General features: G+C 23.8%; 1 protein-coding gene across 1 annotated transcript; it reads right to left on the bottom strand.

The window, feature by feature from the left end:
• Nucleotides 1-178: 178 nt before the first annotated feature.
• LOC114129340 (striatin-interacting protein 1) lies at nt 179-14,362 on the bottom strand. Its single transcript, XM_027994054.2, has 16 exons — nt 14,198-14,362; nt 13,887-14,065; nt 13,694-13,810; nt 9,460-9,621; nt 9,261-9,382; nt 9,027-9,190; nt 8,777-8,941; nt 8,579-8,718; nt 5,132-5,473; nt 4,956-5,072; nt 4,732-4,859; nt 4,430-4,657; nt 4,198-4,369; nt 3,929-4,133; nt 3,309-3,403; nt 179-2,992 (listed from the first exon to the last, which is right to left on the bottom strand). Exons 2-16 carry the CDS (start codon nt 13,962-13,964, stop codon nt 2,831-2,833), a joined length of 2,397 nt encoding a protein of 798 aa, XP_027849855.1. The 5' UTR covers nt 13,965-14,065; nt 14,198-14,362; the 3' UTR covers nt 179-2,830.
• Nucleotides 14,363-17,983: the final 3,621 nt, after the last annotated feature.

The following is a 17,983-nucleotide window of genomic DNA, read 5'->3' as shown; positions in this document are numbered from 1 at the left end:
GGTGTATTTTAATCAGGCGAAAGTCACAACCTTGCCTGTGTTCTATCCGTTTTAAAAATATGGCACTACTTATAAAATTTACACGTATTAAAACTTATTTTGTAATGTTAGCTTTAATATTGGAATAAATTAACTTATTACCAAAATTGACAAACATCAAAATAAAAATATTATCTAATGCATTTTATAGGATTTTATTTATACTTTTAAAAAAATTATAATTCATGAATAACTTATTTTCACATTTAAAATCAATAAAGACCAATTAGAAGCTCATCTACATAATATTACATAATATTTTTAGTAGTCAATTCACTCTGATTTTAATATTAGCACCTTCTTAGAATGAATTATGACAAATAGTATATAAAATTTAATAATTATGATCTAAATTACGAGTGAACTTATAGTTTATAGGTACCATTTTAACTTATTTAAATTACTATAATTTACTACAATTTATTTAAATTGCTAAAATAATTTTTCCTTTCACTACATTTTGCTTAATATTCTGACGTTTTTAATCAATCCAAACGGATTACATATATATCATACTTTAAAATTAAAAAGATTATAAACATCTATAACTCATTAAAATTTAAAAATATTAGAAACTAATGAGATTAAAATATTGACAAAGTTTGGTGTTAAATATTTTTAACTAACCTAAATACATTAGGGTCATTAAGAATACAAAAAACAATATTGTTAGAAAAAAAAAGTGTTACATGCTAAAAATACCATACTATGTATTTGTTTGTATAAACATATATAAAATAAACATGCAAGAAAATTAATTTAATATTGTTATAATGACTATGAATAAGTAAAATGTTTATTCTAATGTAATGTTCAATTTATAAACTATCAATTATGACTATTTGTAAAATAAATATTGGGTATACAATAAATATGTTGTATAGTATTTACTTATTAGAAAATTTAATAGTATTTTAGTTATAAATATTTTTATTAATATAAGGCAATTAATATTATTAATAAAATAAACACGCTTAATATAGCTACAGAATTTTGTACATAAATAAATTATTTGATACAATCATAACTAACTTTAAATGGGCATTGGGCATGCTTAGTAAAATACAAGATAAGATTAGGTTTATTTTTTATAAATAACTATATTTATTTTTGAATAGTATTCAGTCATTTATAAAATAAATGAGTTAATATTAAAAAGAAAATTATAAAAATATTGGTAATCATACAATTTTTATCAAGTAGTATATTAATTAATAATTATACAATTAAGAAAACTAAAAAATATGAATATGGTCGTCCTCATACTACTATTTATTTAAATTAATAGATCTCAATACTATTTTAATGATTATCATAGGTGTGCACATGGGGCAATCCAATCGATACCTGGCTCAACAGAAATCTTTTTAGGGGCATAGTAAAATTTCAAATTTGTGTATATTATATTTTAATTATAACAATATGTTTGTAAAGATCATGAAAATTATATTTGTCATAATAATGAAATTAAATTAAAAATATTTGTGTACCACTACATACATTTTATCAATTTATTCATCACACAAAAACATTGTGCACAAACTACGTAATACAACTAGAGACTATGGCTTATGGAAATAGGAAAATTCATTTATAATCCTTCTATAATTGAAATTATTACATAATTACACATTTATACACTACTAAGTTCATATATTATGTAGGTACATATTGTATGTATTATGTATTAATATAATATGAATATACAATTTTGCATATTAAATCAAGTTTTTTTTTTTTTTAAATTTTGGGTATTGTATTTTTTTTTTGTTATACATAATTGTATTCATAACATTTTATTTTTAACTTTAAAAAATTTGTCTAGAAATTAGTACATTAATGTTGTGTGTAAGTATAACTAAAATAATTAAATACGTATTTATAAATAAATACTACTCAGTTTTTCATTTATAATAAGAATGTATGTTAAACTTAAATGTGTTAAAAGCAAAAATAGGGACACTATTCAAATATTGGGGCACTAATTGTTTCAGGCTCGACTAGAAATTGAGGTCTGCACACACCTATTAAACTATGAAAGTTGAAAGGATATAAAAATGCTTGGGGTTAACTTTGATATTAAAGAAATAATTACAATTTTTAGGTAGCATATTACAATAAAAGTGTATTTATTACGAGAATAAATTATTATTTTGGTCAAATTACAAGAGCAAATTTGGTTCTAATTGTAAATTATGATAAAAAAATAAATAAATAAAAAAATAATTAGAAAACACCAATTGTTATATTTTTAAGTAACATTAATCACATGTTGATCAAAACTATTAATTAGGAATTTTAAATTATGAGAATTTCCAAATAATTGAGTCTTAAGGTTTTGAGTAATTATGCACTACTGTTTAAATTTCCAACAAAATAAAAATTAACCACAAGTAAAATTTTAAATAAAAATGTATTTTTAATTCTATTACTTTTTTTTTTTTTTAAATTTTTTTCTAGTTCTTTTATAAAATAAATTTGTTTTTATTAAATATAGTTGCATAGTTAATAAAATGAGACACTTAGTATTTTGAATAATATCCAATAATGTTCATAATATTTTAGTATATGAATAACAAGTACATTTTTTTCAGAATATGGATATCAGAGTATAATATAAAGTAAATGCGACTAATACGAGTATTAATCAAAAATTGATAACTATTAATGTATATTTTTTATAAAAACAAAAATACTATGATTATTTTGGATATTATAATTTTATTATTTTATTATGCATTTAATAAAAAGATATAAAAGTATTACATCTAACTATTATGCTCCTTTTAGTTTAAGTTTCATAGTCCGTGATTAATGCATTCCAATCAATGTTATTCTGAAACACTTCTTGATCCAACCAAATCATGTAATGCTGTCTGAATTCACTTGATAACTTAATAGGTTTTCCCAAAGCAGTATTGATTGAAAAATCACTAGGAGTAAGTTCGTCATCCTTTAATCAAATAATTTATCAAATAAATATTTTATCAAACATAATTATCTAATTTATTTTTAATAAAGTTTTAATTATATATATTATTACATTAATAATAAATTATACATAAAATTGATAGTATCAATACTTGTTTGTACAATTATATAAAATACTATGATAAAGAATTAAGATTGGCAGGAAATATTGATTTTATTACTAACTTTAAATACATGGATTATTTTGAACTTGAAACACAAAGTTTGATAAAATTAACAATTTGATATAATATATTATTATAAAAATAATTAAGATTTTATGAATTAATTATACTTACATATTGTGGAGAGTAACGTCGTGCATGGAATTTATCAACTGCTGATCTCAAAAACCGCTCTTCAATTTGAAAATCAGTTGGGCGTGCTTCAAGATCTAAATAAATTTAACATATTTTATATCATTAATACTTGATAAGTATCTAACCCTAATTTAAAACTAGCAATATTAAAATATTAAATTAGCCCCCATAATCTATTAATATATTAAATAAATAAATTGAAGTTTATAGGTAATAAATAATGAATAATAACACTAAGGAACATTTTATTAAACATCCAGATTTTTCTGATTGAGGTTAGTAAATCTTGAAAATCTTGTTATGTTGTTGAAATAATATATTAAGGAATTCAAAAATTAAATTAATCCAAACTTCAACTTCAATATTAAATTAAATTAGTTGTGATAGGAGACTTAATTTTCAATAGTAATAAGATATTAGCTAAAAAAATATATATAAATACATATATGTAAAACTTTTATAATATTAAAAAGTCCATTGACCTAATTAACCTGACCAACTTTTAACAATTAAATTATATTTTGGATAATAAGAAAATTAATTAGAAACTAGTATAAAAATAATAGCTTTTATAAAAATATAATTATTTTATTTTTTACCATTCCCATATGCCCAATCGTCATTTAGTCTGTGTCGAACTTTTTGATATATTGTACTCATTGTTTTCATATTTGATTTTCGCCATGCCCGGCCAAGGTATTTTGCTTGCATTTTCAACAGTTTTAAAATGTAAAGCTGCATCATAGCATGTCTTACTTTTAATGATTTTTTCAATATTGGTGCAGATTTAAATATAACCAGCATCTAAAACATAAACATAGAAAGTTTGATTAAGATTCTTATGAATCAAATATTGTATTTCAGCTACCATAATTCTTGAATGTTTCCACTTTGTTATTTTATTCAAGACTCTTAATAAATTGATACAAGAATAAACATTTCTCCATGAACATAATGGAAACTCTCCTATTTCAATGTTATCTAATGAAAGGTCGGGTCCATCACCAATAACACATGTTGGAAAATCTAGTATTGGAATCCTAAAACCGTTTAAAATCAAATTATTATTAATAAATTATAATATAAACTAAATTACTTACGTGTTCTTAGATGATACATAAGATACGAGATTTTGATTCAGAAATTTGATTACAAGTGGTATGCAATTTGCAAACACTAGATGTTGTGAGATAAACTCAAATTGATAAATATGATTTGCTTTAAAATGTTTCAGCAATAAAAGCAATATACCACTTATAGCTTTTACTACAATTTCTTTCTGTCTATTAATATCAGTTTCCAGCTTAACTGACTCAGAAAATGACATTCTGCAAAGAAAAATATTAAGCTATTGATAACTATCAATATATGAAATTAATTTTATACTGATTTTGTTACATACGGCACGTCAACTGGTAATATATCAGCAATTATATTAATTGAATCACTTTTAGCTTTTGAAGTAGGTGATGCAGCCAATAATATTTTTAATAATGCAATCATATGTTGAGGTAAATTTGGCAACATAGCCTAAAATTTTTAAAATTGTGGTTAGGTTTAAAATTATAGTTAAATACAACATTAAAATTATTTAGTAAAAAAACATGATAAAAAAAAATCACTGACCTGATATAAAACTTCTGCAGGTGTTTGGTCAACTTCTTCATTGCCCATAATTATCGGATTTCTTTGAATTGTTTCTTCTTTTTTTATTTGGTAATCAGCTAATGATGTATACATATACTGAAAACATAATACTTTGTATACATTGAACATAAAAAAAAATTAAATAAGAAATTTACTTGTTTGAGAATAGCTACACTTTCATGTATGGGATCAGGTAAGCCAATTAGTGTATCAATATCATTGTCCAATTTAAAACCAAGAAATTTAATTCTAGTTTGATCCAAAAAAAATTGTAAGTCTTTATGGCGAACTTTAGGTATCCATGGTAGGCCTTTTATAATTAGTGGTGTAGGTGGTGTTTGTGGCCTAAAATCATTTATTTCTTGAATATTTTTCATATTAGAAATATCATCCATTCCTAGTTGCTGATCTTCATAGTCTTGTAAATCTTCATCATTCTGATAGGATAAATCCATGACTACAAGAGATTCGTCTAATGAACTCTGTTTTATCAGGCCCTAAGGAAAGTTATAAACAGTTATAAATTTATAATTAATGCAAAATATTCATGTAAAATTATTATTTAATACTCTTAGCATAAAACAATTTCTAAACATTTTATGATACTGATAAATATTGAACATGAATACCAACGAGCTTAAATATCTAATATTTATCATTGATGACAAATTTTACAAATTATATTTATTTGTTACAAAATAAAAATTGCATTATTTATACTATAAAATTTAATTAAGATAAATAACCACTTTAAATAATGAGTGAACAACTAGTTACTGTTCATTTAATAAAGAAATGTTTTATGCAACTTATCTATGGATATTTGTCAAGGAGCACTAGAGTCTCAAAGATCAGTTTCAGATAGATTAAAATTGTCTAGAACTCAAATTCCAAAAATTATGTTACCGAGCTAATTTATTAATATTATTCATTGTATTGATTTAAAAAAAAATAACCACAATTGTTTACCCAATTCTTACCTTCAATCTAATTTTTTTTTAATATAAATTTCAAATAAATATTATTAATGTTACATTTATATAACATAATATAAATTTAAGAATAAAGTTGATATAAAGTAAATAATTAGAACAAATTCTACTTTCAATTATTTTTTTTTTTTTTTAACACAATGAAAAATTTTAGCCTTAAAAGGGCATCTTATATTTCTGTCTTATTTTTTTTTTAAATTTCCAGGAATATTTTAAAATATTGTTATATTTTTATATAAATACTAAATTTCTAGTTAAAGTAAGTAAATATGTATTACCTAAGAATAATGAAAAATGTTTTGTTTTAAAAAATATTTTTCAAATTAAAAAAAAAAACTTATAATTTTATGAAATATCTTACAATATTTATAATTATAATAGGATATATTTAATAAATATAAAGTAAGATAACTTTTTGGTGTTTAGGGATCAAACATTTTTGAATCCAAAACACTAAAAAGGATATAAAATATAAAATTTAATTAATTGTGTCTGAAACATAAAAATAATTATTAAATCGAACATATGCTGTGATGCAAGACATATTTACACAAATGGTTTATCCGTATAAGAACCATAAATTAATTCTAACTATATTTGTATTTACATAAGACCTAAAATATCATAAAATATTTTTTAAGTTTTTTGAGTTAAAACAACTCATCTTTATCATATATTTACCCACTCTATATAATAACTCAAATGTATTTATATTTTAATATTTATTTTATTAGATAGGTATTAAACTGAATTGAATGCACTTTTTACATGTCAAATAATCATGATAAATAATATTTAAATTTATAGTAAAAAAATTATAACTTATTTAGATTAATTAAAATGTTAAATATACACATAACTCATAGTGATAAACAAATTAGATACAACATTTGTGCAATTAATGACTGTGCACATAATAAATACAATATACATTATAACATTGACAGAACAATACAAAAACAGGACCACAAATCTTAAATGATTTTCCAATGGTTACACGACAAATAGTCAGCACTATCTAAACTTACCTCTTCGCAAATGCTAAGAGAAGTAGAATCATCAGTTAATCTGTATGATAATGCATTTAAATTATACGCCATCTAAGAAATAATCAATTATTTTTTTTCAAATTTATCAATTAAGAAACTAATTAAAACTCTTCAGTATAAAATGAGAAATACATTTAACAACTATTTTGTTTTTATAAGATTTTATAATCAAATATTAACCATGTTATTGCAGTTAGTATATACTTTATAAATTGTTAAATGAAAATTATAAATTTGAACAAAAGTTTTTGTTCAAAAAAGAGCACAGATAATGAAATAAAAAAATAATTGGTTAAATTTTCACTGCAATTTAACATTATGTAATCTTTTACACAATTTAGTTATTCACTTTTTGAAATCAAATATTTATCACACAAAATTATTAATTTTTTTTTATCTATGTCATGTTTAATAACATAAAAGATTTTTCACATTATTTAAAAAAGTTATACTTATTTAAAAATTCATAAGATATAAACCATAATATTTAATATTCAATATTTACAAATATTTAAGTCACAAAATACATTAAAATGTCTTACAAAAAAAATTATTTTTATAAATAGGAAGTTTTTAAGCATTAAGTAATTTGTTTTAATTCCTTATTTATTTTAAATGATTAAATGAATTATGATTTACATTTTATGCTATATCTTTATAATATACATAATAAATTGTTGTTAGGAATATGATACGATTACAATTATTTAATCTCATTAACATTTTTAAATTCTCAATGGAGAAAAGAATTTATAAGTTTTTCAATGCTTGTTACAATGAAAACTTTTTTTTTTTTTTATAAAAACAATATTTAAGCAGGAATTAATGAATTTTTATTAAATAAGTTAGTTGCATTAATTAATGTTTTCAATTTTTGATTATATTTCTAAAAGTAATGAAAAATACTAACAACCATAAAAATGTTCATATTTGAAAAAAATAAAAATAATTTTTTTTTATTATTATTTAAAATAGTTATTGAATAATACCATACATTATGTTATAGATTTTGCAAAATTTTAAATTTTGCTTAAATATACTTTTTTTTTTAAAATATTTAAATGTAACCTAACTGACAATCCTACTCTAAAAATTATAAAACTCTTGTTAGTGGATAAAAAGTATATCATCAAAATGTAATTTATTTTTAACAAAAAAAATCTCTTACATTTATCACAATATGTTTTAATACATACTAAGTTAATTAATTAATTTTAAGCATTTCTTTAATATTATATTTTACTAAGTATCCTCTTCAAAGATGAGCAAAGCAAAAGGATTATCAAATAACCAGAATATAATATACCTTTTCACATTTTAATATAAAAAGATCTTATACAAAATTGTTAGGTAATATGATCAACGTATTTTAAAAAATAACAGGCATATTAAAACATACTAAAAAGTATGCATTTAATTAATTAGTGTTTATTTTGAATTTTAAAAATTCAGGAAGAATAAAGAAATCTAAACATGTTTTATTAGATAATTTAATCTTACATCTTAATTATATTTTATCATAGAACAATTAAGTTAAAATATTACAAAACATTCTACTTACTCTCTTTTGACGGGTGCCACGTTTTTGTGCATTCATCATATCTGTGGAGCTTGGTGGTGGTGAAGACGATCGCATTGATTTAATTATTTCAATTGGATCTTCTTGAAGTTCTGGCAATTCTACTTTTTTTCGGTATTCGTCTAACATACAGATTTTTTTTTTATTAATTAGAAAATTTGTAATAAGAAAAATTTTTACTTTTTAAATTGGCTAAAGTGTCCATTCCTCCGAGTAGAACTAATATTAATTTCCACAACAACAATAAAACTTTTTTCATTGGATAATATGATGCCAATCCACTGCAAAATTTAGTAATCATGCCTAATAGTTTTACTACTATATGGTCTTCTGTATAAGGTAAACCTAAAATTTAAACATAGGTTAGAATTTTACATTGAGTCCTATTAAGTATTTGAAATAACTTTTTAACAAAATATCATATAGTTACCTATATCTGATAAAAGATTTTCTCTAAATTCTTTGAATTCAACATCTGCTTCAAATTCTGACACTCTGAGTACTTCAATAAAAGTATACAACACATTTAAAATGATTCTTAAATTTGTAGAATCTGTACAGTTAATTTGAGTTTTTCGATGAAATTGTACTGACCTTAAATAATAAATGAATAAATTATAGTTCAAGATTCATAATATAATGTTAACAATAATAAGTATCATACTCTATTTCCATATTCAGCAGATTTACAAATGCATTAAAAATACCAAATTTGTATAAAAATAGTACATTTTCTTTGGCATTTGACTGTTGATCTTTATCTGACTGACATTCTGCCCAACATCCCTGAAAAAAACATATTAAACTTAAAAATATATTTAATTATTAACTAAGATAATATCTCATAAAAAAAGATTACAAACTTGTAACAAATATAATACACATCTGGCTGCATTCATCCGTTTTGTTTTATCCGATACTTCTAATGAATCAAGTAGTTTAAATGCAACCATATTTTTATTTTCTATACTTAAATTATGCCATGATGGTTTAAAGTCCATTGCTTTCATTATGCTTTCAAATTCCTGAGTAAAATATTTTAAACTAGAGTTATTAATATTACATTATATATAGATCTAACTCATGGTAAATAAAGCTCAAATTATTCATTTTTAATTCCTAGATGTTCAATCAATAAATGTCGAAACCAACTAATTTCTACAAATTGATTAATTCTATCAGCTAATTTGGACCTCTATTAGAATGATTTTAAATTATTGTAAATATTAAATATTTGTAATTAAATTAATTTTATGAAATAATGCCTATGGCAAGTCAGTATTAAAAAGGGTTTGCTTGAACAAAAATATAGTAAAAAAATAATGCTTAAATCAAACATAATTAAAACTATTTAAATAGTGACCTTAGAATTATTAACAAATTGTATTCAATAAAAGCTTTTCATTAATGCTGGAAAACAATAAATAAGAATTAAAGTACTAATAAAAATGCATTGATAGATTTATTTGTTATAAGAGCAATTTTTATCATTATTATAGAACATTTCTTCAAATTATATTTAAAATTAATAACAAAGAATTAAAATATACATTTTACACTTTTATTATAACGCTTATAAGTTGGTTTTAACCTATAATTTTTTTAAACAAACTATAAACATAAGTAATGATAAAAATAATAATAAAACAAGTCATATTTCAAAATATACTTCCATTATCTATATTATCTTAGTATAGTTTACTACATAATAATTCTTAATCCAGCTATTTTAAACTAAAACCCCTCCAAGTAGTGTACACAAATTTTTTGACAGATAATGAATGTTATTCAGAAATTTCACCATATTATTACTATTATTTATGTTATTTGTGTATAAAATTGACCTTTTCTTTGGTACATAGTTATGGGTAAAAGAAAAAACCTAAAGTTACAATGTTATATATTAATTTTTATGCACAATGCGTTGATACATGAATTATGAGATCATACATTTTTTCCATATATATTATAAGTACATAAACTATGAAATTTTTTTGTATGATTGACTTGAAATTTTCAAATTTATGTTTTTGGCATAATTTTAATCATTTATTTACATTAGTTTAAATATTATTATACATTTTTATTATTCAAACAATTAGTTGAAATTAATTTTTACGTTTTATAAATTAGCTTCAAATTTAATTTGTTCAATAAATAAAATTATATGAAAAAATTTAAAATGAAGAATTTAATAAACAATCAAATTCAAAATTTTGAAGTCTAGTTTAAATAATAATAATAATATATTTATTTTGCAAAAAGAAGAAAATACATATAAGGTATGTGTATAAAAAAAAAGAAAGGGTTTATATCAAAAAATATATTGTTAACTATTATAGGAAATTTGGTACTTTCCTGTTATACAAGACTACTGCTATTATCGCGACTACCACCCAAGACTACCTCCGTTATCGCGACTACCGCTGTTTTTTTATAAAACATCACAATCCTGTTATCTAAGACTAGGTACCTTATTTTTATTAAGAGAACGTCGTACATGCAGGGCGATCTTCTTAATAAATTTTTTTTTTAATCTGTAGGTATTGTGATGATGGCCACATTTGAATTGTATTTATACATAAAGAAAATGAAAATATTGAAATCATTTGTACTATATTTTTCACAGCACACGCTAGAGGTGCACAGCCAGACTTGGCGTAAATGTATATGTTAATAAATTATAAATACAAAAAAATATAATAATTAAAAATTATGGCCACATATTCAAATTATATAATATATAAAAAAAAGCAAATAATATTAGTGTCGTCACCAAACACGATCAAAAATAGTAAAATGATATTATATAATATAAAATATAAAATGTTAAAATGATAAATCTACAAATAAAATAGTAAAAAATAATGGCCACGTAGGTATACAAATAATTATACATTATACATATGAACAAAGTCGATTCTTCAGTCCAAGCAAAAATGAATCGAATAACAGTAACAAATGGAAGACGACTGTGTTCAAACCAAGTGTTATTTCGGACACTTACCTTTTTTTGGCAATTTTTAACATTGCATTTCCAAAATATTACTTTCCCAAAATACAATTTTGCGTCATGACCATTCTTGCAGGTTCTTTCAGAATGTAAAATCCCGTATTCCTGAAGCAGCCTTACTGCTTCCTCTTCGGTTTGAGGTAGAGACCACACGTCCATATCCAAATTAATGTAACGAAAAATACTTGAAATACGACAGTCACAATTGTTATATCGGTACTGATTTGTTTAAGTTCCGGCGTGGTGAGTGAAAACTTAATAGCCCCGCCACTCAGGTTTGTTATCGCTTCGCCATCCATAGGTATAACAATGAATACATCGTACAAATAATCTAATAATTTGGCGGAAAAAACGTACCATTATTACTATAAAATACCTATTATAGTCCGTCATTTGTTCGTGTTTAAAATGAATTTTTATACGTTTTTAGATTCTGAACGAAGTGATGAATGTATTGATTTTACAATGATGTGTGTTTTTTTTTTGTGTCTGTGTACAGCATAACTAGTCAAAATAATGCTCCAATTTCATACTATGGGGGTGGTTTCCGATGTAAAAATGAATATCCTTGGTGCATTATAGAGGTAAAAAGTTAACATTTTCCAACAGTTTTCAAAAAAATTGAGAAAAACAAAAAAAAAATGACGGAAAAACGGCAATTTTTACGCAAAACCAGTTTTCGACCAAATCGATTTTTTTTATGGTTGTAATTCAAAAACTAATCACTGAAAATACTTGAAATTTTCACCAAATGTTAATGTCAGTGGTATCTATATATAGTTAAATTTTCAAAAAAATTTGACTTTTTTTGAGTTATTTATAGACCACTGAAATTTTCGATTTTTTTGAGAAATTTTTTTTTAAAGTGTCGATAAAAAATTTTTGGCCCTATCAAAATACTTGAAAATTTAATGCAAAGTTCCTCATAAGTTATTATTATAGTGATTAAAAAATTATAAGAATACATAGGCACAATTTTTTTTATTAGCATTTGAAGTTCAAATATTGACAAAAATTCGTCAAAACCATGAATATTTGCAAATTATTTTGTAGGTATATTTCATAAAAATTTTTGTATATGTAGCTAAGAGTTGAAAATTTAATACAAGGTTTTTCATAAGTTTAGCTTACAATTATTATAAAAGAACTTAAATTTTGTTGTATTCAGGCCATTAAAACATAAACCACCTTTTTCACCAACCACTAGAAATTATATCCTAGGCTGACAAATCATCTTCGTTTTTATGATTTTATATTAATACAATATATTTGCGACGCTAAAACGCAACCTATGGATATCGTTCAGCTAATTGTGGTAGTCGCGAAAATAGCAGTAGTCTCGTATAACAGGAAAGTATCATTTTGGTAGTCTTAGATAACAGGATTGTGATGTTGTCGAAAAACAAGGTAGTCTCGTATAACAGGAAAGTACCGGAAATTTAAACATTATAAGCAATTGAGCATGTAACATTAAAAATAATTTAAATATTATTCAATTTAAGCGTTTAAACGTTTATAACATTTTCTGTTTACCTATTAACAGTTAAAATATTATGAACAATTTAGCGTTGTACTTTTTTAACAGTATTGGCCAAAATTATTTTTAGATGAGGCAGGCCATAGCAAAGTAAATGTTATCAATTGGTGTTATTTAGCACATACAAACAATGATAATTAACAACATTTGGAATGATCCACAGTCAATATGTAAAACAAATTTGTTATGATAAAAATACTTAAATATACTTTTATTCTCCAATTTTGCCTATAAGATTCTTTCAGTTATAATACTCACTTTGTGCTAGTCTCAAAGTGAGTTTTATAAACGATGTCCATTGTATTAGTATATTGACAACTGATGTACAGATTTTAAGCTAACATACTGTGAAGAAATAGAACGATTTTGCCTATAGCCTATAGGTATTAGTATTTTGTCGAAGAACAACTATTATAATAAAATGAGAGTTTGTCACATTTACTTCATAATAACATTCATTATTATCTAATAATATTTCAATATTTACATTACTTGTTTTGATTATATTAATATAACATAATATATAGCTATAAAGAATGATTATTACCTGAATATTGGTCTGGTAATCTTCTAACTCAGAGTAACTATATAATTCTGCCATTTCACAGAGATGAGTGTCTGTGTCTCCATAGTTATACTCAAGATCAGGGCATTCAGATTCTTCCTGAATAAGAATATTTACATATATATATATTAAGAGTAGCTGACAAATATCAAAGGCCAAAATATAATTTTCTTACTTCTGAATCTTGTTTCTGCTTTCTACCCATGGAGTCTTTTAGTTTTGGAGTATTCCGTTTTCCATTAAACATATCCATTATAAATCAATATTGAATGTAATATAGATATCAAAAAATTGTTATAGAATGTCAATAGTAACGCATGTAATACAGTGCTTCACAAAAACGAAAACCATTTTCTATTAACATTAAACAAAAAATAATTATTCTATATGTAATATACTATACAAAAGAAACTAATGAATAATGATTCAATAAAATATTAACGAAATACAATAATACAACAAACTAATATGACTTCAAAAAATTACCTATAGTTGAAAGCCAAATTCTAAAGCTGTTATCATCAAAAGTATAAGCAATGATAAACTGATATTATAACATTGTTTATAAACTAAAAAATACTTATAATAATTCAAATGTAATCGACTATTTAATTAAAATTATTTTGTAAACAATTGTTAATGAAAAAATTGTTATCAATATTGATTACTATTGTTATCATCTTAGACATGAAGGTTATGTATCAGTATCATTATGTAACCACCAAGAATAAAGATAATGGTAATTAGAGAGCCTATATAGGCTTATACTATAGGCAAGGTGGATTTATAGGTGGATTATAGGATTATTTTTTTATATATATAGGCTCTCTAGTGGTAATCACCAAAAAAATGTATTAAATAACGATACATAATACATTGATTATATGGTTATATTTACACATTACGTATTACTACCACAAAGACACTAAAGACTAACTTAACTTAAATAATAACATTTAAAAGCTAAGTTATTCGCTAATTATTATTGTATTTATTAATTTATACTTTATAGCTCGTAGTTCATTCTTCAATGTTAAATGTAGGTAATTACTTTCAAGTATATTCATATTCGTATATCATAAGTTTTGTTAACCATTAAAAGTAATCATACCTATACTTGAGTACTTGACACTTGATACTTGTAAGATTGTTCCCGATTGGTTACTAATTTAAAATATTACAAATTAACAACACGAGAACAAATTGATTACATTCTTTACTCATTAATTTAAATTGTTTATTAACAAATAAAACAAATTCTAAATTTATGTCATATTATAGCAAATAGTTTTTCTTTTATTTTGATATTATTAATAGAAAATAGAAATAGAAAATAATAGGCAGTGGTGTAAATAAAAGGGTTCAGATGTTGTAACAGGGCCAAAACGTTTTAGGAGTCCGAAAAATATACTAGTTTTGTTAAGAATATATACTCGTATATTTACGTATCTACCCATTGTATACATTTTGTACATCTAAAATCTAAATAAATTTAATTTACAAATTATAAACATCAGTCATCAGAACAGTAATGATGTGATGTTAAAAACTTTTTTAAGTGTCTATTTGGCTAATTAATTGCTAATGTATGGTTTTTGTATTATAATTTAATATTACCAACTTAATATTTGGAAGGGCTTGCGGTTATTTTTGTACCCGGGCCCAAGTTTTAAAGTTACGTCACTGGATATAGGCATTAGCAATTAGCATTAAATATATATTAAAAAATATATTATACAATTTATATTCATTGGTGTAAAGTAATAAATAATAATATATTTTTGACAAATTATCCATTTATGCAAACGTAGAACAATAGAATAGATAAATGACTGTATGAAACATTGAAACACAAAAATCAAATTACCTAGTAGGTATATACTTTTTAGTTTTTTCTATTATATTAAATTATATTATAGATATTAATTTTAACTACAAATTTATATCAATAATAAAATGAATGTAATTAAAATTATACTTATCTAAAGTTGCATTCATATTATTAAAAAATAATAAAAATTATTATTTGTTTTATTTATTTATAATATATTTTAATAATGTTATTTATATTACTAGGTAGTAGGTACTAGGTATTACCTATGTTTCGGAAGTAGTTATTTTTATTTGTAAATTATTTTACAGTCGACAATTTATAAAATCTGGCATCTGCAATTTATACAGCTAAATCTTGAAATTTTAAAATAAACTTTCTTATTAGTACTTAGTTTATATCATATTGAAACCGAAAAATATGTAAGTATATAATTTCAAGTTTAAATTTGGACGAAATAGCATAGGTACCTTAAACGGCTTAAACTATGAATAACAATGTTTATTATCTTGTTAGTTGTTATAGTTAAAAAAAAATTATTTGTGGGACAAAACTTTTTCGTACCTACTTATAATATTACATTTTGTATAGGTATTTCGACAAAAAATAATTCAATTTACCTACTTTATTACTAATAGTTACATAAATATTACTTTACATACCTAATATAGCGATACCTACTTATTAAAAAACTTAATATGAAATTTACTAATTAGAATAGAATATAGATAACCGATCAGTATGGTTTTTCATACTCACACAAATACACAATGATATTATATAATATCATTGATTCGAATAATTTACTGTTTCGTGCAGTATAGAGTAGGGTAGAGTCGTGCGTCATAGCAGTACTCGTTTCAGACGTAGATTTTGTTATTATTTTTATGAACTAGGAAGTAGGAACCTAATTTAAAAGTGTATAAGTGTCAAGTTCTCGTTTTTAAACGAAAAAAATAATCAATTCCACTATATTCGTGGTACATGGTTAATGCAATCGTTATTTTTATATTCTGTGTATTAATGTATTATAATTTATAATACTATATTTATGTATTATTGTTATTTATAAAATACTGATAGCTTATACTTATGATTTAGTTTCGTGAATTAGGACTAGAACAATTTTTTATCATACATCATTTGACCCGGAGCGGTCGGCATTTGTACCACCGATGCGCGAGCCCAATTTGTTTCCACGCATAATGGATGGCTGGTAAATTCAAGTTCAGCGCCATCGTCGAGCGTCCCAGAGTTAGTCGCACTCCTGCATGTCTCCAGGAACTTGCAGTGAGTGAGTGTACCAAGTTTCTGGTGGCTGTCGGGCCGTTAAGCCTTTTTATAGGTAACCGCGGTGATGGGAGCTATGTTCTACCGATAACGACAACGAACGATAGCACGGGTGGGACGAGGTTAAGTCCATATCAAGCCAAGGCCTCTGTATAAGCGAACCTCCAACCGTGTGTTGACTTCGTTGTGGGGTTTTTGGTTTACTTTATAGAGAGCCGGTTATACCGTAACCACCGGGTTTCACGACTTTTCGAGTGGCTTACTGCACGAAACGCGGTAAACGAGTAACGCGGCGTCTATCGGCCGTCTGTCTACATCTACATAATACGTCCGTTTGTCCACATGCGGTGGATAGCGGCCGTAAATTTCCCGCCCGGCCCGTGGGCCGTGACCAGGGCACATCGCTTATACATAGGTCAGTGTGGTGGTTTTGTTGTAAATGTAAATTTGGTGTAATTCAAAAATGAAAAACTAATATTTGTATTAATTTTTATAATACATTAAATATACCTACCTACTATAATATTCAAAATGTTTTATCTGTTTTAATATAATTTATATTTTATATCTGTTATCGCTTTTTGGAGCACTAAAAATGCTTAATTTTCAACTCAAATATATATATTTTTTTTTTTTTGGTATTAAAATGTATTTAGTAATACCTTAGGGCTTCAGAAGTAAAAAAATTGCCAATACTTTTCTAAAAAAAACCCAGAAAAAACTAAATTTTTTACACAAAATCAATTTTTGACAATTTATTTTTTGTTATAAAAATTATATAGGTAATAGCATTAAATATTAACTATCAAAGATAATAGTTATAGAAACCTAAAATATTCACCAAATCTTTATACTAGCATTTCATACAGATAGGTATGTGGTAGGTATAGGTAATATAGGTATCTTTATTTTTTTGAGTTATTTATAAATATTTGAAACTTACTATTTTTTTCTAAAAATTTAAAAAAAGGTGGACAAGCAGGTACCTACCAATTGGCAATCTGATATTCTGTTGTACAGTACTACAGTGGACGTCGATCGAGTCACTTTTATGGATGTGTTAATTCAAATTCAATTCCAATGATATTGATATCTGAAGCTTAAATTTAGACGAAATTAGATATTCATGTGTATAAAAAAAAAACGATTTC

The sequence above is a fragment of the Aphis gossypii genome, chromosome X (genome assembly GCF_020184175.1).
Source record: "Aphis gossypii isolate Hap1 chromosome X, ASM2018417v2, whole genome shotgun sequence".
NCBI lineage: Eukaryota > Metazoa > Arthropoda > Insecta > Hemiptera > Aphididae > Aphis > Aphis gossypii.
This window is presented reverse-complemented; position numbering and strand designations above follow the sequence as displayed.

Bases quoted from the DNA above. Each gene is read 5' to 3' on its own strand.
- LOC114129340 (XM_027994054.2), bottom strand. From the start codon at position 13,964: ATGGATATGTTTAATGGAAAACGGAATACTCCAAAACTAAAAGACTCC. The intron at 5,073-5,131 runs GTAAATTTCTTA...TTATGTTTTCAG, and splicing joins GTGTAGCTATTCTCAAACAA to TATATGTATACATCATTAGC. The intron at 4,134-4,197 runs GTAGCTGAAATA...TTTATGTTTTAG, and splicing joins GGAAACATTCAAGAATTATG to ATGCTGGTTATATTTAAATC.